Genomic DNA, 26050 nt, shown 5'->3' with positions numbered 1-26050 from the left:
GTTCTCTGGTCTTCCATCAGACTTTTACCTATTTCCTAAGCACTTTACCCTGTTTCACCTTCCTCCACCTCAACTCCACCTGTTGAAATCCCACATCCCTTCCAAATCTTGCCAGCTCAGTTAAGTAAATGGTTTTTATGCCAACTATACAGTTTCTACCTTTCTTACAAAGCAGAACCCATTTCCTTTTGTAAACTGGAAATGCCTTCTCCCACCAGAATGTATGCCGACTACTTTTCTATTTCTTATATGGTGTTTTGCACATAGTAAGTGCCCAGTATTCACTAAATTGGAGAATGGTCTCAACTCTTTGTCACTCCAACCCCAGTTAACTCCAAAATGATGGAAACCTCAAAGACATGAATTATTAATTCTGAGCTAGATCCATCATTAAATTGGAGTCTTTGCTTTGATCCGACATAATCTTAAAAGTCCTTTAACAAAAGGAAAACCATCAAGAATTATTTGAAAAGGATTTCTTTTTACACTGGAATGCTAACTTTACAGACAAAACATCTTAATTAAAAACAAAATTCATATATTCCTTAAACTAAATGTAGTATATATTCTATCTGCTCTCTATCCTATGAACGTTAAAAACCTATGAGGCTGGGGCTCAGCGGCAGAGCGCTCGACTAGCACATATGAGACACTGGGTTCGATCCTCAGCACCACATAAAAATAAATAAAATAAAGGTATTGTGTCCAACTACAACTAAAAAATAAAAATATTAAAAAAAAACTATGAGGCTGGATGCAGTGGCACATGCCGGTAATCTCAGTAACTTAGAGAGTTGAGGCAAGAGGACTGCAAGTTAAAGGCCAGGGTCAGCAACTTAGCCATATTTGAAATACTATTCAAAATACATCTCCTTTTAGCCCTGAAGGTTAAATTCTTGCCAGATCCTAAGAAATGTGAACCTATAAGAATATTACTAGCCTCATAGTTTTAATCACTTCACCATATTATCAAGTATATATTCTAATCTCTAACTTAAAAATATTTTAGAAAATAATCTATTCCAATGTTGAATAACCAAGTTAGTGATAATCAACATCTCTCAGTTCTAGATTTAATTTTCATGTTGGCATCCTAATCCCTTTATTTTCCTTTTGTTTGGATTTTTTGGTTTCTGTGACGTGGTAGAAGGAGAGTAAGTCGTATGAACAATCTTAAGTAAATTACTTTCTATTTTTATAAGGCAACAGATTCATGTCTTTTAAAATAGATTTTATTAAATAACTACTTGGATAATAATTACAGAGGCTTTAAATAGAAATTCCAAGTAGTGAAAGACAATTTCCTTAAAAAAAAAAAAAAAAGACAAAATATCCATATTGTTTTGCTGCTTTATACACAGGAATGATTTATTTTACACATTAGTCACAACATTTAGCCTGTAAAAATTAAAAACATTTCTTAATATGTCTCAAAGGCAGAATGAATTCCATAATGATGTTTTCACATTAACCAGTATGACAAAGCAGAATTTAAGACTATGATAACAATTCAAAATAAAATTTACAAAACAGGCACTTGGAAGTCAGCTACTGTGTAATTTTCACAGTTGATGTTATTTGTACACATTTCATCAAAGGTTATCAACCAGTGAAGCCAATGTTCCTTTGATGCAGACTCACAAACAGGTTTAGGTTCCAAACACTGTGTTCTGGTTGTGATACATGCAAGACAGACCCTAAATAAGAAAAGTCTTCTGAAAGAAAAAGAAGAAAAACAAAAAGCAGCCAGGAATGAAAGCATTTACAAGCATTTGAATAAGGCCTTTAAATATTAAGTCAGTGTTTTAAACCCCTTCATTCTCAGGTAAGGGATTAAGAGGCCGAGAGAGAGATCGTCTGCGAGGGTGAGGATACTGGAGGTTGGCAGTGTCAGCATCGCAAGAGGGCTCTAGCAGAGGAGGAGGAGGAGGAGGAGGAGGAAGGAGCTGGGCATAACTGGACCATCTCGATCCAGCCCGTGGGGAATCCAGAGGGGGAAAGAAATACCTGAAACAACGGAGACAGGAACAAAACACCAAAACAAAACAAAACAAAACAGGAAAAAAAAAAAAAGAAAAGAAAAAAACAAAACAGAAGAAAAAGAGAAAAGTAGTAAATACAAAGAGAACCAAAGAGGAGAAAACACATGCTGGAAAAAAAAGCTTTAGTATATTCATGCCAAACTAACAGAACATAATAGCACAAACCAAGACCCTTACTCAAATCAAGACTGCTTAAGCAAGTATAGAAACTTGAAGGGAAGAAATACAATCTGTTAAAATATCAAAGAAATTATCAGTATGAATGTTACAAAGACATTAATTTTATAAATTTAAAACGTTGTCTAACCTCTCAGAAATATGTCTGATGCCATTCTGTAAATTGGCAATCTAATGTGCTTTCTCGCTGAGAGCAGTGCTCCATCTGTAGCAGCAGCAGGCACACGTTTTTTTAGTGCATACATGATACTGAAAACCAATTTGAATACACTTTCACATTGTATTTCTGGCTACTGCAACATACTTTTGAAGAAATACAATCATTAAATATACTTATTTTTCTGCAAAAACCTTAAAATAGCTACAGAATTTTGATATGTAAAAGGACTCAAAGAATTATTATGCCCTATTATCATTATTGCGCCATTGTATAACTTACCCGTAATACTTATGCATTTTAGCAAATGTAAAGATTTATAGCTATGTCATCAAGATCAGAGCCTTAGAGGATATGAACACACTGAAACAGCAAACTAAAGGAAGTCCTGAGACATGGGATTTGTAAGTTAATTTGCATGCACACTTTTAGCAAAACTGTAACTGATTATATTTCCAAATTGTGTCTTGAAGGAAACTTTAAGCCATGAAATCACATCACAAAAATATACATGCACATATCAGAAACATTTAAGTCTTTAGTGAATATGAATTGGAAACATATAAAGCTGTTTCCATTTCCCACCAAATTATGAATGAAACAATACCAAACACTCCACTTGGCTACAAACTGTACAGTCAAATTACTTTCATCTTACTAATACTACTTTGCTAATTTCCTCATTTACTACTACTTTTTAAATATTACAAAGGAATGACAGTTGTATGAAATAATATCATTTATAAAGCAATTCTACAAAAGGTAAACAAATTAGCACTCAAAACAATCTTTATGAAAAATATTTATTCAATCTTCGAATTAAAATTATAAAAATTCATCATGTTTAGCTTATTTAGAAAACAAAAGAAATATATCTATATTCTCCAAATGGAATAAAATGGTATCTTTCCTCCTCCCAACCAGTTATAAGGATTTAACAATCCTTTTAATTTTCAAATCCAACTGAGTTTCAGCAACATTTCAAAAAATTGTTTTGGTGTCAATGTCTCAACAAAAAGCCTCTCCATTTAAATCTCAAGAGTTTCAAATAGTGTCAATAAACTGACTATACAAAAAAAAAGATATTAACTGCATTTCTAAAGGCCTTTGGGGCTGCGTTTAGTAGTAAGCAGGCTGCTGGTGTGTCCTGGGAGAGGTCAAACGGCGCTGGGGAAGGGGGAAAGGAGCTGGCGTCCCATTCCTGTGTGCATGCAACAAGCAGCAAAACAGCAGAGTTACTCCAGTTAGCTTGTACTCAGCTGTGCTTTCTGTTAAAGGACATAATGCAAATGGAGAAGGGAAAATGCATCACAGATCTAACACAGATGGGTATTGGCACAATAAGAACACAGATCAAACACGTCAAAGCTATGTACGAAAGAAAACGGGCAGTACAGGCAGCCTCCTAAAGCCAGATTTAAAATACACACTCTAGTATTCTTTGCTTCATGAACTCATCTTTATAATCTGCCATCTTATGTGGTAACCTTAAATTGTTTTAATAGATGTAAAACTAAAAATCTCAGAATCAAGTAGCAAGACTTTCTTTTTCCTGTTTTTTGTTTGTTTGTTTGTTTTGTTGTTGTTTTGCTTTGTTTCCTTTTTCTTCTGCAGTGCTGGGGATCAAACCAGGGCCTCATACTCATGACTTCTTTATAAAAATATAACAACATAATAATACTTGAAGAAACTTTAAATACAATTTTCTTCTTTTATTTAGGATCTAGGATGACAATAAGGATAATGTGCAGAACCAAGCTATGGCACAATGACAGCACAAATCAGTTTGTGAAGACTTAGTTTTGACGTTTCCTAAACTCCATTTCAAATTATCCAAAAGGGTATATTTACAATAACTTTCTTATAAAGTCACATATTTGAAATTTGAATATGAAAACAAAATGATTCTTAGGGTTACATCAAGTTTTCTTTTGTTCTAAAGGTTCTTTATTACGAGAAGCAAGAATCTAATAATATGCTAAATATTCTAAAAATTCAAGACCTGGGGTGTTATCATTTCCTTTTATAATCTACTTTAAAGTTTTAAACACAAACGCCAAATCATTTAACTCACTCTCTTTTACAAAGCCTTAATGCATTTTATTCAAAATTTGTTTGACCTAATGCAAAAGCAGAAACTATATGCTCTAAGCACTAAAAAAACAGTGCTTATCCAGAACTAAAACCCTCACTATTAAACTATTTATTCTTCCTCTCACTGCTGCAGAGGCAAGGTAGAATATGAAAGCTACAAACATTTCTCCTGACAGACCATTCAATTCAGAATATAGTTTAGTTTAATGGACTCCCAAACTACCTATAAAAATTATGACCAAGTAAGCCAAATTCAGAGCTAACAACGTCAATTTTTAAATTCTAACACTAATAATTTGTACATTTTCTCATTCATCCTAAAATTCATAAAACAGCATGCCTTTAGTGTGATGACCAAAATGATTTTAAAAAGAAGACAACTTCTGATTTTTCCCACAGAACAGCCTACCTGCTAGCAGAAGATCCATTTAATGAGTTTTGAAGACTTGGAATATTTGAACCTAGGGAAGGGTTTGAGTTTCCTTGCTGAGAACTCCCATTGACTGGGCTCCCATTACCTTTCAAGATGCCAGTGCACTTCCAGTTGTCCATATAATTAGCTAAAAGAAAAACGGTCAAAGACATCAACATGAGTGAAACCTGTGCACAGTAGCATAAATCCAGATTCATGTCCTCAAACGGTAATTAAAGAAATGAGACAGAAACCGTGGGCTACATTTCTTTCCAGGTAAGTATTAAAGACCTTTTGTTTTAGGTTCTGGGAATGGAACCCAGGGCCTCAAGCATGCCAAGCAAGTGCTCTACCACCAAGTTACACCCCAGCCCATTTTCTATTTTGTTTTGTTTTTTACCACATTATCATGTTATGAAGTTAATATCACAATAAAATCTCCATCTCTGCTATAACGAATCTGCATAAGGTAATGAAGATATCTTCTTGGTTATGTGGGGACCTGCCATCTTCACAGATGGATGTGAGCAGCAAAACCTTTGACTGTAGGTTGGACTGGCTTATCCAACATGGCCCTACAGTCAAAAAGCCCAGAAAATTCAAGTGAGGCTGCAGAGTCCTGACTAAGGCCCAGAGGAAAAATGACAGCACAGTTCTTTTAAAATCAAATGACACTGAGGAAAGGAAAATCTGGGCTATTTCTGCCACAGGAGGCCCAAGGTTTAGCCAGACTGCACTTCAGGAAACAGTGGCCACTCAGTGTAAGTGACACAATATGGTTATGCCAAGTACAGCATGCTGCCCACCATCGTGGTGTACAAACCACAGACTTTCCTCCTGCTGGATAAACAATCGTGGAAAAGTGCAGAACCAAGCTACAGAGACAAGTCTTGTCAACCACCCAGACCTAGCTCCCTCTTAGAATGCTACAAATAAGAAACTAAGAATCAGAGTACCAGGACTGGGGTTGTAGCTCAGTGGTAGAGTGCTTGCCTAGCATGAGTGTTAGGCACTGGGTTGGATTCTCAGCACTACATATAAATAAATAAAAGTCCACTGACAACTAAAAAAAAAAAAAAAAAAAAAGAATCAGAGTCCCAAGAAAGGAAGTGGAGAGGACACTAGATTTAAGGACTGGTTGTCTAATAAAATTATATAGTAAGAGATGATTTCAGTCCTATCCCAAGTTTGTAGAAGAGCCACACAAGTTATGTATGTAGTAAATGGTATCTGTTTATTGATGATACAACATACTGTTACAATTATTTTTAAAAGTTGCCATGTTATATAAAGAAACAATTCCGTCAGTCATTAAGTACTGTGAACTAAGTAATAAGATACTGATTTTAAAGTTGCTATAAAAGGTAATTCTTTTCAAAATATTTCAGAATTTACATTCCTCAATGAAAATTCTAAAAGCAAAATATAAAGCAATAATTACCCCTCCATGGAACTTTTCCTACCTTTCCACAGTCTTACACAGCCATCATCTCCTGAAGAGGCCAGCACTGTTCCAGTTATATTCCAACTTACTCGCCAGACCTGAGAATTATGATTATCAAACTGAGCCACTATGTGGATTTCAAATTTTGTTGGCCCACCAGAGGAAGTAAGTTCTTTCCTGTTAATTAGGGGGAAAAATTTTTTCTGAGGAATTCTGAAGGAAGTTTTTAAATTTAATGATAAATTATTTGTACTGTCCTAAATAAGAAAGACAAATGATCTCATGTACTTTATTTACCACATAATTTTATAGTAATTTGCCTATCTTTATACTCTCCCACCCCAAGCCCTTGAGCTGGTCAAGTGTGGCCATCTTTTTTTTGGTACTTGGATTGAATCCATGACACTTTATTACTGAGCCACAGCCCAAAGCCTTTGTTATTTCCTGTTTTGAGAAAGGGACTCACTCATCTTGCCTCAGTCTCCCAATTTCTGGAATTACACCACACTCACTGCACCAGGCTGCTGGTGCCATTTTCATTTGATTCCCCCACAGGACCCAGAGTGATCCCAGCCCATAAATGATACTCAGAGATAAATAAGGATATTATTACCCCAAATAAGGCTGAGGAATCAAATGCTTGGTAATAATTAGCTGAAAAAGGAAGAAAAGCAAGAAGGGAAGAATGAAAAGAAAAAGAACTAAAACTCACATTTCAAAATTAAAACTAGCGAGATTATTTGCAAAATGTCTCAATCTCAATGCTAATTTAGTTTTTCCTAAGTAGATGGCCACTTCTCATCTTTGGAACATTTTGTAGGGTACCAATTATATTTAGAGTACCAATTCATTGTACCAATTCATTGTTAGTATTAGCCTAAATAAAACAGTTAAGAGAATGTAAGTCTCCTCTCTTTACTCAATTCCCCATCCCAAAAGGTGACATAGTTACATATACAATGTTCATTAAAGAACCAATCTTCAGATCATAGTTACCACAATTCTCTCTTCCAAAGACAATTAGGGGGCAAGAGTATTTTCAAATGCATAATTGTTTCTAAAACTCACCTCACAGGCTTTAATGTAAAAATTCTGACATCTTTGGTTGCTATTGCTAGAATATGAAAAGATCTTCCCAAGTTTGGAGCAAACGCAATATCATGTACAGGATCAGTAACTGTCATGAGAGTTTCGGCTTTTGCGTATTTCCTAATGAAAAAAACAATTTACATTAAAATTTCTGAAAATAAAATTTGCAAAACTCCACATCAAAGTACCTCAATTTTTTTCATTCTGCTCATAATCAAGGCATGTTCACCTCTGCAGTGGGCTGAATAGTAGTCCCCAAAAAGGGACCAAATCCTAACCCCCCAAACCTGTGAACTGGCCTTATTCAGAAAAAGGGTCTGTGTAATTAAAGATCTCAGGATGAGTTCATCCTGAATTTAAGGTGGACCCTGAATCCAGTGTTCACTGTCCTTTCCTAAGACAAAAGGAGAAACAGAGATGCAAAGAAGGCTCTAGTGAACAGAGGCAGAAACTGGAGTTACACCACCACAAGCCAAGAACTCCTGGAGCCGCAAGAAATGCCAAGGAGAACGGATTTCAGGCAACGTACAGCCCTGTCAATGGCTTGATTTCAGATGTCTGGCCTCCAAAACTATAAGCAAACAATTCTGCTGGGCTAAGTTACTCAGTTTGGGGTAATTTGTTATGGCAACCCCAGGAAACCAATGTAACCTCCCAGGTTTACTCCTTTGATAATTTAACTTAAAACAGTTTAATAAAAATTTAACTAAAATTAAGTCTTGATTTAGGAACCATTGATATAGTTTTTAAGAAACAGGCCAGGAATTAGCTACATGCGTGAGTGTACATTAAAAAAAAAATAATAATAAAGCTGGGAGCAATGGAAATTGAAGTTTTTCACAAGGTGACTAAAGGAAACTGCCCAAGTCTGGTTCACTCTTACAAATCTATTTATCTACAGATAAAGGACAACAGTGAGGAGCTGGCAGGTCAGTTTTCTACATACCCTCCGAAACAGCGGTGCTTCCCTGCCTTCTATTCTTAAACCTTCTCACCCTGACACCTTTCAGAATACCTACCAAGTTAAAAAACCTCTATAGTTCCTCTCTTTGAGCTCCTCTTTTTATAGACACAATAACCTAAGCAGTCTCCACCATATGCTTGCCTCTACTGTGTGGTCCGCAGCTGCCTGGAAGCTTCTGAGAGATGTATACTCAGCACCACCACAAGCCCAAGCAATCAAGAACATGTATTTTAACAATATCCACAGATGACCTACCTGGACAGCAAAGTTTCTATGCTCATAGCTTCACTACCCATATACCAATCAATTCCCATATATACATATATGTGAATGAACATATGTGTGTATACATGTTTTCATATTCAAATTTACACACACACACACATGTGCATCTCACCTCCAATCCAGTCCCTTCTGCCAAAGACCAGATAAGAGGGAAGGATAGCACTAAAGAGCACACACATTAAGTCAGAGTGCCCATGTCCAAATCCCAGCCTGTTCAATCATGGCTATACTGTGACCTTAAGTAAGAAGTCCTAAGGTAGGAGTGACACCAGCATTGTGGCAGATTCTAAAGAGCCCAGGACCCCACTTTCAGGTGGTCTGGCTTTTGGAGCCTCCTCCCGACAAGTGCAGGCAAAACCTGCCCATGACTTATGTTTAACCAAGGGAAGGAATGTGGAAATTAACAGGATTACACTTGTGTGATCACATACACAAGCTAACAGTGCCCGTCTTGTGAGAGGACTCCCCTTGCCGCCTTGAAGAAGCATCTGCCATGCTGTGAGCCACCCCAGAAATGGTCCATGAGGGAGAAACAGGGACACTGTCAACAGCAAGTGAGCTCCCAAGTGTAGCCTCCCTGAACTGGGCCAAAGCAACCATGAGCTCATAAACACTACTAAGATTGTGAAATTGCTGTGTAGCAACAGGTAACTATCTTAGCTTTCATGCCCATTTGTTCTTTAGATGTTCCCACCTGGATGTCCCAAAGACACCTCAAACTAAGTACTTCCGAAGTGAATGGCCTCTCCCCTCATGTCGCATCCCATAGGCCCATCTCAGCAGGTGGCACTACTATCAGCCACATCAGAAGAACTCATTGGAGCTCAAAGGGACTCAGTAGTGTCACTACACATCTTGGATGGGTCTCCTTAGGCCCTCCTCTCCACCACTGCCTTAGTACACACTCTCATGCTTTAACACAATGGAGCTATTTCATTAATTCCTCAATTTCCCTGGCTCCTGGTCTCTCTTCTAAATAGCTCCCAAGATCATCTTCCTAAAAGGTAAATACATGTGACTCTTCAGGACCCTTCAGAACACTGAAAGGAAAGAGGCCAAGCTTGCCCTGGCTTGCTGCCATGCCTCTTCACCCTGAACTCGCAGTATAATGTCTCACTGTGTTGTGCCATGCTCCTGATCTTTGCTCCTACTTCCTTCTCTGTCTGCAGATCACCTTCCATCTTTCAAAACTGAGGCTTCAACATCAATTCCTCCCACTTTACCTCTCTCAGGCTCACAAGACCTTCTTTTCTGCTCTCCCTGGCACATGCTTCAAACATCACAACATCTTCAGCACTACACTATGTTCATCTGTATGCTAAAGGCTCTGAGCGCCACACATACAGGACTGTACTGTATTTTCTTTGGCTTAGTACAGTCCCTGGTACTTGTAAAATGTTCTTGCAAAAATCTGACTTTTGATGATTCTGTTGTTTAATGGACCTGAAATAAGCTATACTTCATTAATGGTTATCTAATATTTTTCCTATCTAAAGAAACCAAATGAGGGCTGAGATTGTGGCTCAGCGGTAGAACACTTGCCTAGTACGGGCAGGACCCAGGTTTGATCCTCAGCACCATATAAAAATAAAGACATTGTGTTCTGTCTACACCTAAAAAAATAAATGTTAATTAAAAAAAAAAAAAGAAAGAAAGAAAGAAACCAAATGAGTCTCAGTGGGAATGAACAAAGTAATGAACAAAAAAAGACCTTGTTTCTGATCTGACTCCCTATAAACTGGTTGTTTTACACTGCTGGTCTCTGTTTCTTCATTTGCAAAACAGTGCTAATAGAAAAGATGCCAACACTACTCAATAGTATTCAAATTTCATAATGTACATTAAAGTATCCTGATCCTTTCCCCTTCTCCCTGCCTACATTCAATCAGCCACCTGATCCTCTTGATACCACTATTCTCACACAGGCCATTTCTTTCTGTCCCAGGGCCACTACTGTACTACAAAGCCACTATAAATTCCCGCCCTGGACTACTGAATCCATTCATGTTGCCCTCACCTATGCAGAGGTACACCACACTCCGATGCTGATACTCCCATTCACATGACCACAAGATTCTGGAAACCTAGACAGCAGGTCCTGCAGACCTGTGTCCTGCCTCCTCCTCCTTACCACTTCTCCCTTGTGCCTTTTGTGATATGTTGGCTCACTCCTGTTCCTGGGCCTTCCTACCTGCACTCTTCTCCACATGGAGGGATTCTGCCCTTCTTGTCTGACAGACTATACTCAGCCTGCAGATGACCCTTCCTGGCCCCCAAACTGGATTAGGGCTCCCCAGGTATAAACTGCTCAAACTCTAATTCTCTTAGGTCATAAAATTCGCCCTCTTTCTCAGTATTATTTGTTTTCCCTGCAAGATGCTAAATACTGAGAGAACAATTACCTTCCCCTCATGAACCCCAGATCATCAAATCCTGGACAGAAGTTGGCCTAATTCAGTTAATGAATAAAGGAAACATACTCTTAAATATTAAAGGCAACTCTGAACAGTAATTAACATCAAAGCAGTACTGACCTGGTGTTTTCATTGTACTCAAAAATCTGAACCTTGGCCATTGCATTTGGACTACTGTCATCGCTGCCTACAGCAATCATTGGGGAATGAGCACGGGAGCTGAAATGAAGAGTAAAAACACTTCACATCATCATCAGGACAGTGGATTCAAGAATCACAAACTCAAGACCAGCTGAGCATCTGCACTTCAGTCTGGCCCTACTGACTTCCAGCTCCCTGCCACTCACCTCACAACCACACCTTGCAATATGTGTGTTTAAAGATGTCACACAGGGGACTGATGGGTCAAGCTGTACTGAATTATTTCTAAAAACACATTTTCTATGGCTTAGAAATGAGCTTTTTTCCCCAAAAGAGAAAGTTTCATTCAACAGATTAAAAAAGATACCTGAGATGCCTCAGCAGTCTGTCCTCCTGCAGACATGCAATGAAGAGGTACCTACTGTGGTGAACCTGATGACACAAAGTTCCAAATGCTTTGTACAAAAGGAAGAAACTCAGGCAGAAGGAGGAAGAGTAGGAAAGACTACCTCCTGGAAATCATGCTCCCATATCAGGCTCCCCTCAAAATTTGTGTGTAGGCAACTTCATTTTAAAAAAAGCAGAAGATGAGTAATCAGAATGGCTCTACTAAAGTGAATTATAAACACTCTTCATTTTTACACCAAATTACAGTAAGGTATCAATTTCTTTTGCCTCCCTCAACCAAATTAAACAATATCTCAGTAATACTCTTGTTTAACCTCTAACCTCACTATTGTGATCGTTAACCTCTTCAAGCCAAAAGCAAAATGTGGTCATTAGGGGAAAAAAAAAAACACATAGTTCTTCATTACTAAAGCTTCAGGTAATTAGATCAAGTCTTCTAATGTAAGAAAAATAACAGTATACTACAAAGTGTTATGGTAGGAAATTAGAGTATTCCTGAGAACCTAACATGAGATTATTTTGCATAAACAACAAAGTTTTCAAGAAACAGATTATTACATCTGCATCTATACTGAATATATTACATTTGCATCTACAATGAATACTTACGTAACCTAACGAAGAAAATCTAGCTACTATTTAATTTTTAGAATCAACTAGTAGTCCAAGAAAAAAATAATCATACATATATTAAATGTTTACATAATATGTTAGAATATCATAAATCCTGTCAGTTATAAATAATATAATAAATACTAGAAAATAAAGAATCAATGTGAGGGAGAAGCAAAATAAACTAACTTCTTTTTTAAGAAAAAAAAAACAATAATGTATATCTAAAAAGAAATAATCCGGGCATGGTAGCACACGCCTGTAATCTCAACGGCTCAGGAGGCTGAGCTGAGACAGGAGGATCAGGAGCTCAAAGCCAGCCTCAGCAATGGCCAGGCACTAAGCAACTCAGTGAGGCCCTGTCTCTAAATAAAATACAAAATAGGGCTGGGGATATGGCTCAATAGTTGAGTGTCCCTGAGTTCAATCCCTAATACCAAAAAAAAAAGAACAAATTTTTAAAAAGTGAAAACAATATATAACCTAAAAACTCATGTATCAGTAAGGAAAGATACAAATTTGAGATAATAATTACCAACATAACTAAAACAACTACCAACGTTACCACAAATAAAACATCTAATATTTACTAGTCTTATCGTGGGAGGTGGAAGGTTTTATGAAGGTGCTACATTCATCTTTCACAAGTGAGCATGAATACTGTCGCAAGACTACAGAGCAGGAGACTGGGTAGAAGTAAATCATTTATAATGTAATATGACCACCAAGATTAAAGTCTAAAAACATAACTTCAACAATTTATTTTTAGAGGCCAAAGGAACTTTTGTACTCCTCTACATTACTTAAAAATGTTTTTACCAAGTGATTCTTACAATTTTTTAAAAGGTTACACACTACATAGCAGTTAAAAAGAAATGATATAAAAGAGCTTAATATACTTGTAGATGGGAAAATGCCCATGATGTACTTATCATGTTGTGTGCCTACTACATCAGTGCATCTGGATGCATCTGCACATCTGTGCGTTTATCAATACACCAAATATTTATTTGTATATACTCAGAAAATGCCCAGAAAGTTCAGAATATTTACAATGGCTAGCATCCTCTGTGGGGTAAAAACACAGGGATGAAAGACATGGCAGGGAAGAAAAGGGAAAATTTTAATTCAAGATCACATAGTTAAAAAAAGCATTTTTGAAAAAAATAAACCATCAAATCATTAGCTTAAAAATTATTAGCCTGGGTAAGGCTGTGGCTCACTGGTAGAGCATGTGCCTAGCACATGTGAGCTGGGTTCACTCCTCAGAACCACATAAAAATAAAGAAATATAAATAAGTAAAAAGGTATTGTATCCATCTACAGCTAAAAAATATTTTTAAAAAATTACTATCCTGTTTTACTAGGATTATATTATCAGAGGTTTGATGGAGAAGCTTACCTTGAAGGGTTCCAAGAAATACAACTACAGCTTAGCTTACATGAGATCTCATGCTGTAGCGACCACTGGCTGAGATTCATAACGTCTGGTGCCTCGTATATTCTTACTACACCATCTGCTGAACAGGTTGCTAACATAAGACCCATATGTTTAGGAGCAAACTTCACATCAGTAACCGATGTTCTGCTGTCCACTAGAGTTGTCCTCTTCACCTGAAAAACAGTAATTATCAACCTAAATTATACACAAAAACAAAACATGGTACAGTGGAAAGAACAAAGGCTTTAGAATCACATACAAAGTCCTTTGCAATTTACTAGCAATATAAACTTGAATAAGTTAGTAAAACCTACCTGGGCCTCAATTTCCTACAAAGCACTTTGCAAAATACAACACACAAAAATCACTAACAAATTAATTACTACTTTTAAGGCAAAAGAAAGTCTGCCTTAGAAAGCCTAACTTTAGCCAAGGACACTAATGTATGCCTGTCATCTCAGCTGAAGCAGGAGGATCACAAGTCAGAGCAAGAGCAGCCCGAGCAACTTAGCAAGATCAATTTTAAATAAAACTTAAAAGAGGGAGGTAATTCAACACCAGAGCACTTCCTTAGCACGTACCACACTCTGGGTTAACTGACCCAGTGCCACAAAAAGACAAAAAATGCCTAACTTTATTATGTAAGCAATCTCTCTTAAGCATATTGTTCACAAAACTAGAAACTGTTAGAATTTACTATAGGTCACTTTGTCGTGCAAAGCATGCTGCAAACAGTAATTAAATGAATTAAGATCCTTAAACTGTAGTAAATAGAAGGTTACAAAGTCTCTCAAGCATAAAGGACAGGTAACCTCACTGGACCAACCTCATCTACTTTTAAGTGAAAGTATTTAAAAAACTAAGAAAATGAAGATGACATCATGATAATTACAGAATTTCAACATCACATTTTAAAAGCTATTTTCTGGAACCTAGATTACACAATATTTGCCCAAAACCATCAATAAAATTTAGAAAACAGTTTATTGTCTGATTATCAAAATACTTCTTAAAGACTCCCAATACTAAAAATTTCTAAAAAACAGTATCACATAAAAATCAAAGATAACCTCTTAGCAAATTCTTGTCTACATATTACTAAATAATTCATATCGAGACAAATGAAAAAAACTAAGTATACTAATTATAGTTACTTTAAATACAAATAAATACTCTGAAATTAAAAGAAAAATCCTTCATATGCTAAAACTCCTAAAATTCCTTCTCTCCTCCTCATTTGCCTTAGGAAGGCCCTAGTGCAAAAGCAATCAGAACATCCCCTGTCCCTATAGGAACAGTTGTAAAAAGAATATTGTTCAAGCAACAAAGTGACAGCAATTAAAATAGAGTGGTAAGAGCATAAGGAGACATACAAACCAAGAAAACAAAATATAGTTCCAAAACAAATCGTCCTTATAAGGTCAACTGATTTTACAGAAGTCTGCCAAGACAATGTAAAAAGAAGAAAGGCCAGTCTGTTCAAAAAATGGTGTTGGGCAAACTGAATATTCACATCCAAAAGAATGAATGTGGACCCTATCTTATACCATATTCAAAAATTAACTCAGCTGAGTGTGGTGGTGTACATGTATAGTTCCAACTACACAGGAGGCTAAGGCAGTAGATTGCTTGAGCACAAAAATTAGAGAACAGCCTCAGCAATAGTAAAGCCCTGCCTCAAAAATAATTAACACAAAATGGATCAAAGACCTAAATATAGTTCTAGAACTATAAAACTGTTAGAACAAATTATTGGGGAAAGTCTTCATGACAATGATTTCTTGCATCTAACAAAAAAGCACAGGAAACAGAAGAAAAATAAATTCGATTTCAACAAAATTTTAAAATTTTGTGCATCAAAGAATATTGATCAAGAGTGAAAAAGCTAGCCGGGCGCAGTGGTACATGCCTGGAATCCCAGCAGCTCCAGAGGCTTAGACAGGAGGATTGTGAGTTCAAAGCCAGCCTCAGCAACAACAACATGCTAAGCAACTCGGTGAGACCCTGTCTCTAATAAAATACAAAATAGGGCTGGGGATGTGGCTCAATGGTTGAGGCCCCTGATCTTAATCCCTGGTTTAAAAAAAAAAAAAGAGAGTGAAAAAGCAACCCACAAATGAAGAAAAATATTTACATATCATATATCTGATAAGTGATTAATACCTAAAATATATAAAGAACTACAACTCAGTAACAACAAAACGCATTATTCAATTAAAAAATGGGCAAAGGATTTGACAAATATTTCCCTCTGTAAGATATACAATTAGCCAACAAGTACATGAAAAGATTATCAACATCATTAATCATTAGGAAAATGAAAAAAAAAAAACATAATGAGATACCACTTCATATTCTCTAAGACGGCTCCAACACTTATTTTCTATTTTGTTGTTGTTGTTGTTGTTCAACTTTCTAACAGACTGAGGAACTTATTAAGTAGCCCACAGATTATGTTCTTGTCCAAAATCAATTGTCCAATCAAGGCAGAGTTAGAATTTAATTGATGCACATAAAAGAGAGTATATTTTGCAGAGCGAAAGCAACCACAAGAGAGAGAGGACCTAGGGGTGTGGCTTAGTGGTAAAGCACACACTTATCACAAGTAAGGACCTAGATTCAATCCCCAGCATCAAACACACAACAACACACACACACACACACACACACACACACACACGTAACCACAAAATAGAAAAAACAAATTTTCAAAGATTTTAGAGTGTGGGAAAAGTTATATACTAATTACCATATGAAGTGCAAAATCAAAACATTAATCAAGTACTCTGGCTTCATCATCATAATTATAATTAATGCCAGAAGTGCTCCTAAGTATCATTTCAGGCCTAAGACAAAATTAAATAAACAAGTAGGAGAAAAACACAGAAGAAAAGACAGTGGAACTGGTAAATATAGAGGAAGGGGTCGGGTTTTATCAAGTACCCGAGATATTCTTAAAAGGTGGTCTCGTATGTCCCCAACCCAGGAACACTACCAGGAGTCTTACCCAATGACTCTGTCCTCGCAGTTTGTCATTGGATTCTCCTACTATTTCTTCCCATACAGCAGCTGTTCGGTCAAAAGAACAGGAAGCCAAAACCTGTCCAAATTCAGGATGGGCCCACGTCACACGCCACACCGATCCACTATGGGTCTGGGGTGTTTAAAAAAAAAAAAAAAAAAGCATAGTTAATTCATATGTCATACAAAGTTTGACAAGGCTTTACTTGAGAAAACAATAGATACTTTTACTTTAGTAAGAGGAAAAAGCTAGTCTATTTAATATTTTAATAAAAAGTTAAGTTCTAGAATTTTTTAACCTTTAGAAGATATTCTCTACTTGGAACAGTGGCCCCTAAAGTTGTTTTCCTAATATTTTACTAATAAAGACAAACCCAACTGGATAAAGTTCACTGTTTCCTGTGTCCATAGCAGCAGTCTTGCTTCAGAGGTTGGCTTTATGAAGCTTAGAAACAGATTCCACCAGTCCACAATTTTTTACTTACCAATTCTTTCTACAGACACATCAGCCTAATAAATAAAATGGGATTAACCAAAATTATCTGCTACACAATCCATAGAAACAGAAAGTAGATCAGCAGTTACCAAGGGCTGGGAAAGGGCAGAATAGGAAGTGGCTACTACACAGGGTTTCTTGAGATGATGAAGATGGACTGGAATTATCAAGTGGTGATAGGTGCAGAATTCTGACTATCTCTAAATTTACACTTGTTAAAGGTTTTTTTCCTTCTTCTTTGTGGTAATGAGGATAGAACCCAAAGCCTATTTCATGCTAGCCAAGTGCTCTGCCACTAAGCTATACCCTCAGCCTCCCTGAATTGTATACTTTTTAAATGGGTAAATATTATGGCATACAGATTATAACAATAAAGAAAACCACTATTCTGGTTTAAAAAGAATTATTTGAGGCTGGCTGTGTAGCTTAGTGGTAAAGTGCTTGTCTAGCATGTGCGAAAGAAAGGACCTCGGATGTGACTTAGAAAAGCCAGGTTCAATCCCCAGTACAATAATAATATTAGCAATGATAATAAACTTGATTCAAAAGACTAACATTATATAAAGACTGTAACAACAAAATGTTTAAATGATTCTAACTGATATCTGGTTAAATATGAGAAATTGAAATCCTTGGACCCTGAGAAAATACAGATGTTCATCAACCTACAATGGTTCAAACTGATACTTCAAACTGTGAGGTTTGATCTTTTCCCGAAAAAACAACACACAACATCAGCCTCTTAAGACAATACAGTTACCAGTCAGCCACACCATCCAGAAAGGAGATAACAGACAGTTTACAGGACACTCGCAGCCAAGCAAGGATGTCAGGTAGGCTGGGTCTACTCATGCACTTTCTACAGACAGTAGCAGAAGAACAGCTACATGGTAACAGCAATGGTACACTCTGCACCCTTCTCATCCAGCTTGCTCTAGTCCTTTATGCTTCACCTTCAATTCTCATTCAGAGTTATTTTGGAAAAAATGCACTAACACAGAGGATTTTATTAAATGTTAGGTTCCTAATAAACACATCTAACTAAAGAATAAAGTGTGTACAAAAATATTCACAATAAAAAAAATTCATCAGTTAAGCAAAACAGGTTATATTTATTATTTATACAGCCTTTAAAAACATAGGGAAGTATTTTTAAAATATATTGTTAGACTAAAATCCCAGAGACTCAGGAGGTAAGGCAGGAGAATGACAAATTCAAAATCAGTCTGGACAACTTAGTAAGACCCTGTCTCAAAATAAAATAGGAAAAGGTCTGAGGATGTACCTTGGTGGTAGAGCACTGGCCTAGCATGCTCAAGCCCTTGGGTTCAATCCCCAGAACCACATTAAAGTGTGTGTGTGTGTGTGTGTGTATGTGTGTGTCTCCAATGAGATAGCACTTCATGCCCACTAAAAAAAGCTAATAATAAAAGAGAAGATGGGTACTGCAGTACCTGCCTGTAATCCCAGATACTGGGAGGCTGAGGCAGAAGGACTGACAATTTGAGGCCAGCCTAAGGCAATTCAATGAGACCCCATTCCCCCCCAAAACAAGTAATAATAATAATAACAACAACAACAATAATATCAACTGTAGGAAAAAACGTAGAAACTATAACCTTCATATATCATTTGTGGGAATATAAAATGACACAGTCACTTTGGAAGATTTGGCAGCTAATAAAGTTAAACATATACAGCCTAGCATCTGCTCAAGAGAAATAAACCCTAAACATCTACTCAGGAGAAATGAAAACATATGTCCAAACAAAGTCCTGCATGGCACGTTCTTAACAACACTACGGTAGTCTAGATCTCAAACATCCCCAAAAGCCCATGTGCTGGAAGCCTGTTCCCTCAGAGGTGCTACTAGGAAGCAGTGGAACTTTAAGAGGTGAGGCCTGGTGTATGGCCCTTCTGTCACTGAAGGTGTGCCCTGGAGGACAACCCCTTCTCTCTCAATTTGCTCCCTGGCCACATGGCTGTGCTCCAATACATTTCCGTGCCATGATCTACTGCCTCACCACAGGCCCAAAAACAATGGACCAACCAACAAGTAAAGGGAGCCAGTTACTTTTCTCTCTTTTTTGTTCTAACTAGTTATACCTGACAGGAGAATGCATTTTGACACATTGTACACAAATGGAGGATAACTTCTCATTCCTCTGGCTGTATACAATAGTCACACCAGTCATGCAATTTTTCTCTTATTATTACTTTAGGTGTTTTGTTATGTGTTGTGTTGAATAATATAAATTATTCATGACAGACAAAAACTAAAAACAATTCAAATGTTCATCAGCTGATCATTAGATAAACAAAATGTAGCATATTTACACCATCGACTATTCAGCTTTAAAAGGAACAAATTACTGACACTACATAATGCAGATGAACCTCAACATGCTAAGGGAAAGCAGTTACCCACCAAGAACTAAATATTTAAAGATTCCACGTACATGAAATTTCTAGGAAAGATGAAACTGTAGATCAGCAGTTGCTGGGAGTCTGAAATGGGACTAGGGACTAATTGTAAATGGGCAAAGGGAAATTTCTAAGCTAATGAAGTATCCTAAAGCAGGACTGTGATGATGCCTGCACATTCATTTAAATTTACTAAATCTCACTGAACTGTACATTTAAAACTGATGACCCTTTAAGTTATGAAAAACTCTTGAGTAAAGGTGTTTTCATTTTTTTTTTCTTAGTTTTCGGCGGACACAACATCTTTGTTTGTATGTGGTGCTGAGGATCGAACCCGGGCCGCACGCATGCCAGGCAAGCGTGCTACCGCTTGAGCCACATCCCCAGCCCCAAAGGTGTTTTCATTTTTATTATTATTTTTTTTCTACAGTACTGGAGATTGCACTTGGGACCTCAAGCATGCTAGGCAAGTCCTCTACCACTGAGCTAAACCTCCAGCCCTTTTTTAATTTCTGAGATAGGGTCTTGCTATGTTGCCCAGGCTGGCCTCAAACTTGCAGTCCTACTGCTTGGCTTCCCAAGCAGCTGAGATTACAGAGATATTCCACCATCTCCAGCTAAAGGTGCTTTAATTGAAAAATAAATTAAAAAAAAAAAATCAAGAAATAAAACTAAGCCAGGTACGATAGCTCACACCTATAATCTCAGTGACTCAAAGGCTGAAGCAGAAGGATCTCAAGTTCAAGGCCAGCCTCAGAAATTTAGCAAGACCCCAGCTATTTAGCAAGACCCTGTCTCAAAATAAAAAAATAAAGAGAGCTGGGGACATACCTCAGTGGTAAAGCAACCCTGGGTTTAATTCTCAGTACCAAAATAAATAAATAAATAAATAAAAGTAAGAAAACTACATATAAAACATCACAACTATTAAAAATATGTCAGGGGCTGGGGTTGTAGGCTCAGAGGTAGAGTTCTGGCCTAGCACATGTGAGGCACTGGGTTGGATCCTCAGTACCACATAAAACCAAATAAATATTGGGCTGGGGTTGTGGCTTAGTGGTAGAGCGCTCACCTAGCACATGTGAGGACCTGGGTTCGATCCTCAGCACCACATAAAAATAAATTAATAAAATATATTGTGCCCAACTACAACTAAAAAATAAATATTTTAAAAAATAAATAAAATAAAGGTGTTATATCCATATACAACTAAAATATTTTTAAGAAAATATATGTCAAGGAGAAAGGTAAAGAAATATGCTGAAATGCTAATACTACTCATGTAGAATGAAACAGAATTACAGATTTTCTTATTCCTAAATTCTCTGAGGGCTGGGGTTTTAACTCAGTGGTAGAGCCCTTGCCTAGCACGTGTAAGGCACTGGGTTCGATCCTCACTATCACATAAAAATAAAATAAAGATATTGTGTCCATCTATAACTTAAAAAAAAAAATTCTCCAAAGCATATTTCTAGATTTCTACCGGAGCTACTCAGAGCGTGCATTTTTAAAATGCCCACCTGTAAATGCTAACCAAAAATATCTTTTTCAGACAGAATTTCATTCCACAGGTTTCTACATTGCAGCCCTAAATTTAAGTTATTTTTTGAGTTGAATAACCTGACTTTTCTCTATAGAGTTGTGTCACTAAATAATGTTCTATTAATGAGAGATATCAAACATGCTTCGTTTGTATTTGACTTTTAATTCTAGAGGTTATGGGGATGCATTTGCTCGCCACAGGAACAAAAGCCAGCAATGTTCCTGTGATGAACAAAAAATCCTTATTCTCATTCCTGACTATGTAATTACAAAAAATAAACATGTATTGCAAAACATATTTCTATTACTTTAATAGTAAAAAATGAATAAAATATATTTCCAGGAAAAGAACTATGCATAAATTTTATAATTTTCCCAAAATTGAACAGCAATTCATTGATACAACCAAATAGTAAATATTTCTTTTTCTTTTTCTTTTTTTTTTTTTTTTTTTTTGGTACTAGGGATTGGACCCAGGGGCACTTAAGCACTGAGCCATATTCCCAGCAATTTTCTGTTTTGGGGTGGGGGTTGCCAGAGACTGAACTCAGGGGCACTTGACCCTGAGCCACATCCTCAGCCCTATTTTGTATTTTATTTAGAGACAGGGTCTCACTCACTTAGGGCCTCACTAAGTTGCTGAGGCTGGCCTTGAACTTGAGATCCTTCTGCTTCATAATCCTCCTGCTTCAGCCTCCCAAGCTGTTGGGATTACAGGTGTATATACTACTACGCTCAGCTATTTCATTTTTTTAATTGCTATATTTTCACAGAAATTAAATACTTACCTTCCAGCTAGCAGTACAATGCCAATCTCCACTTTCACTTTTATCCCAGACCTATGAAAAACAAAAGGCAGATATTTTATGCAAAGAATTTCCACAAATAAGCTATATGACTGAATCAGTGTCCAGGCAAAGAGGGGAAAATAAACTTCACAAAAGAATAAAACCATTAAGAAAATGTTCCTTCAATCAACTATTGATTAAGAACCTTGAATGTGTCAGGCACTGGGCCAAGCAAGACTGAGAGATCCAGGAACCCAAGCTCTAACAGGTAACAGAGACAATTACCGTTACAGTCAATTTTCTTTTTTTTTTTTCCTTTTTGTTGATGTGCCGAAGATTGAACCCAGAGTCTTATGCACTCTAGGCCAGCACTCTGCCACTATGCTACACCCTGGGCCCTCTGTTCTCATTACAGTAGTTATATTCTGTAAAGTTGCCTTGACTTCTGCATCACTGCTCCTAAGGGAAATGCAGGGTCAGGCTTCTGCTTGCCTCTAGTCTAACATTTTCATCAACTAATCAAAACACATTGTTGATTCATCACATTGCTCTTGCCGGCAAAAACACTGCAATGTGGGCCTGAGGGAGGCTTTTCTTTGTAAGGCTTGTCACAGCCTGCCTGTGCTTAGGAACAGTAAGCAGCACTTCAGCACTACACCATTTCAGGCTATAATATCACTAATAAAGAACAAGACACACAAAAATCATGGCACTAAAGGAACATACTAAGAATTTGTTCATAGTGTGAGTCAAAACACAAAGTGTCTGTCACCTTGTTCTACCTCAGCTGAAACAGTGTGTCTAGGAATTTAAACATTTTACCATTCTACAAGTCTGTAAATGACTGGAAAAGCACAAGTGGGTACAAATAAATTTTAGTTAATAAGAAAATTCACAAATAAAGATTCCATAAATAACATGGATCAACTGCTTATATAACAAAAGTTAAAGTAAAATATTGAATTTTATTATATCCTAAAGTTATAGATTAGTTTGAAAAAAAAAAAAAAAGTGCCAATTTAACCTGTGAAAAAAATGTAATGGGAGATTGAGGTTGTAAACTCAGTGGTAGAGCACTTGCCTAGCATGTGTGAAGAAGCACAGGGTTCAATCCTCAGCACCACATAAAAATAAATAATACAAAATGTCCATCTACAACTAAAAAATATATATTAAAAAAAAGAAATTTAATGGTAATACTCAACACAGGCAATGATTCTATCAAATCAATACTCACCCTAGAAATGTAATGTGGGTTGGGAATGTAGCTTAGGGTTTACTTAGCATGTGCCAGGCCCTAGATCTGAGCCCCAGCACTACAGGGGGAGAAAAAACAAGGTGCAAAAAGGCAATTTTCCAGTAATTTTTAAAAGCTTTTAAAATATTTGCTAACTTCTCTTCTGGAATTAGACTAAAGAAATAATTCAAAATATATAATATGCTAAGTTAATGAAGTTTTTATTGACATCTGACAGACAACCTACAAACTGAAGGATCAACTAAAAGATCCAGTACTAAGCAGATGATGAAAAAACTGTATGGTCTGTTCAGTTAACAGATATTACTTATGCCATTAGGAATGGTAATTGTTGAAACAGTGCAGCAATAATGGAAAAAAAAATTTTTTACATTAATTTTTTAAAATATCTAAAGAACAGAGACTACCAATAAATATTAACAAGTGTTGAGATAGCAATGAAACTATAAGTAACACTTCTTTTTTTTTTTTTTTTTTTTTTTTTTTGGTGCCAAGAATTGAATCCAGAAATGCTAACTACTGGAGCCTTTTTATATTTTGAGACAGGGTCTAACTAAGTTGCTTAGGGCCTAAGTTACTGAAGCTAACTTTGAACTTGTGATCCTCCTGATTCAGAGTCCTGAGCAGCTGGGATCACAGGCATGTGCCACACTGCACGCAGCTATAAGTAACATTTCTAAAAGTGAAATATATCATTTTCACAAATAAATTATATGTGTGTATATTTATATGGCTCTTTAGTAGAAAAAAAGTATTCTGGAAAAAAATGGGTATTAGGCCAGAAAATAATGAAAAGGGGAAAAAAAAAAAAACACCTAAAAACTCATGAAATATAAACCCCTGTACTTTGTTATTCTCAGTTAAGACTTTCTGTAAAAATAACACCATTCCCACACAACCTTTTATAAATCAATAAAACAAGGGCTGTCTGTTTTATTCTGAGGCTGTCATACAGAGCATAAACTCTCTCCCCTATATATTTAATCGATATGCCTACATTATTCATATCATCCAATTTATGACAGCTATATACATGAGAATGTATACCCAAAACAGGAAAACAGGAACTAGGAGATAGTTGCACATCAATATTCACAGCAGCCACATTCACAATAGACAAAAAGTGGATGGATGAAATGAGTAAGGGAAATGTGATAAATACACACAACAAATTATTATTCAGTTTTAAAAAGGAATGAAGTTCTGACATATGCTACAATATAGATGAACCTTGACAATACTATGTTATGAAATACATCAGACATAAAGACTATGATTCCATTTATATGAGACACCCAGAATAGGCAAGTTCATGAAGCAGAAGGGAGGTTACCGGGGGTGAGGGCTGGGGAGGAAGGAGTTGCTGGGAGCCGAGCTCCTGGCAGGATGATGGAGAGCTTCTGCATCGACAGCGGCTGCACAACGGGAACGCTGTTTAATGTCACCAAACTGCACGCCTTGAAATGGTTATATTGTTAACCACATAGATACTTCTCCCAGTGACACTAGACCGTTCCAGTACTGCAACACTGGCTCCTCGATAGGTAACTGGGTGTTACAATTTGACCTTCAAGAGATCACTGGTATCAAACTTGAAGGCGAAAAAGGAGGAAAAGCCGTCCTTAGATTTCCAGGCGCTCTGGAGCTGTCCAGAATGCAAATAACCCACGCTCCACCTTTCATCTCCAGGACAGTACCCTTGATCTCCAGGGTCCCAAGTCCCAGACGCTGTCCGCGTCTCCTAGCCCTGCGGACTCTGAGAACGGTGTTCAGGGAACGTGGTGAAACACTACAACTCTGGACCCCAGGAGGGACCGTGGCTGGGACTGCAAGTGGCTTTTCACGTTTCTTTCTTGGGAAACAAAGCGAGCACTGATCCCAAACTCGCTGAGGACCAGGTCCCCAGGTGAGGGCCACGGCAGTGGAGACTCTCCACGGGCGGCCCTCGCTACTGCAGCGGGGAGAGCGCCAGCCCAGGCCCGGCCTCCCCGCTCCGAGGCCGCCCCCTGACGCCGGAAGCGCGGGCCACGCCTGCGCCGCGGCGCCCTGCGGCGGGAGCGCGCACGTGGCGGCCTGAGTAGGCGCGCCGGAAGCCCAAGGACTGAGCGCAGGCCTACGGCGCGGCCGCGACCCCACAATACCGGGCGCGGACGGCCTTCGCCACGTCCGGACCCCCACGCAACCCGCCCGCCGCCCGGGGAGCTCCGGGCCTCGAGCTGGGTGCTGTGCCCTAGAGTTGGGACAAGTCCCCTTTCTCCACGCCGGTCTCCCTCCCTCTCCCGCCGGACGAGGCGCCGCGCGCACCTTGACGCTCTGGTCGCTGGAGCAGGTGGCCATCCGCCGTCCGTGGAAGTCGAAAGAGACATCGTGGATGAGATCCTTGTGGTCCGCCGCGATGCTGCGCGCCACAAACATGGCTTCCGACGACGCGCCTCCTCCACCAGCCCCTCCCGCCTCCGAAGAGGGCGACGGCGGCGGCGGCGCGTGGCCCGCAGGCTCGGGGACCTAGCCGCCGAGGCGCCTCCTTCTGCCCGCTCGCCCCGCCCCCCCCCCGCTCGATCACCTCGAGCTCGGCTAGCTCACCTCGCCCCACGCTGGGCCGCCCCTCGCCACGCCCCCGTCGCGTGGGCCACGCCCCCGTCTCGCTGGCCACGCCCCCGTCTCGCTGGCCACGCCCCCGTGACGGACGCGAGACAGAGCCTGCCTCTGGAAGGTGCCTGGAGCCTGCGGTGAGAGCAGTGCGAAAGCTTGGATATTAGTGCGATTTTAGAAAATGAAAAGGTGAAAAATATCATCCACAGCCTTCAATTTATTTAGGCCAGCTATGGAAGTTTCTCCCCC

The 26050-nt window shown here is 38.2% G+C and overlaps 1 protein-coding gene across 2 annotated transcripts; it reads right to left on the bottom strand.

The window, feature by feature from the left end:
* Positions 1 to 1214: 1214 nt before the first annotated feature.
* On the bottom strand, positions 1215 to 25730 carry Seh1l (SEH1 like nucleoporin). Of its 2 annotated transcripts, none has more exons than XM_027920693.2 (9): positions 25514 to 25728; positions 21952 to 22002; positions 16688 to 16834; positions 13642 to 13853; positions 11199 to 11297; positions 7395 to 7535; positions 6346 to 6503; positions 4880 to 5030; positions 1215 to 2007 (listed from the first exon to the last, which is right to left on the bottom strand). In XM_027920693.2, the coding sequence occupies exons 1-9, from the start codon at positions 25622 to 25624 to the stop codon at positions 1806 to 1808; spliced, it is 1272 nt and encodes a 423-aa protein (XP_027776494.2). In that variant the 5' UTR covers positions 25625 to 25728; the 3' UTR covers positions 1215 to 1805. The 2 variants fall into 2 exon arrangements, with proteins under 2 accessions (XP_027776494.2, XP_027776493.2); XM_027920692.2 differs by lacking the exon at positions 1215 to 2007 and adding an exon at positions 3215 to 3644 and having other exon boundaries at positions 25514 to 25730.
* Positions 25731 to 26050: the final 320 nt, after the last annotated feature.

The sequence above is a fragment of the Marmota flaviventris genome, chromosome 16 (genome assembly GCF_047511675.1).
Source record: "Marmota flaviventris isolate mMarFla1 chromosome 16, mMarFla1.hap1, whole genome shotgun sequence".
NCBI lineage: Eukaryota > Metazoa > Chordata > Mammalia > Rodentia > Sciuridae > Marmota > Marmota flaviventris.
This window is presented reverse-complemented; position numbering and strand designations above follow the sequence as displayed.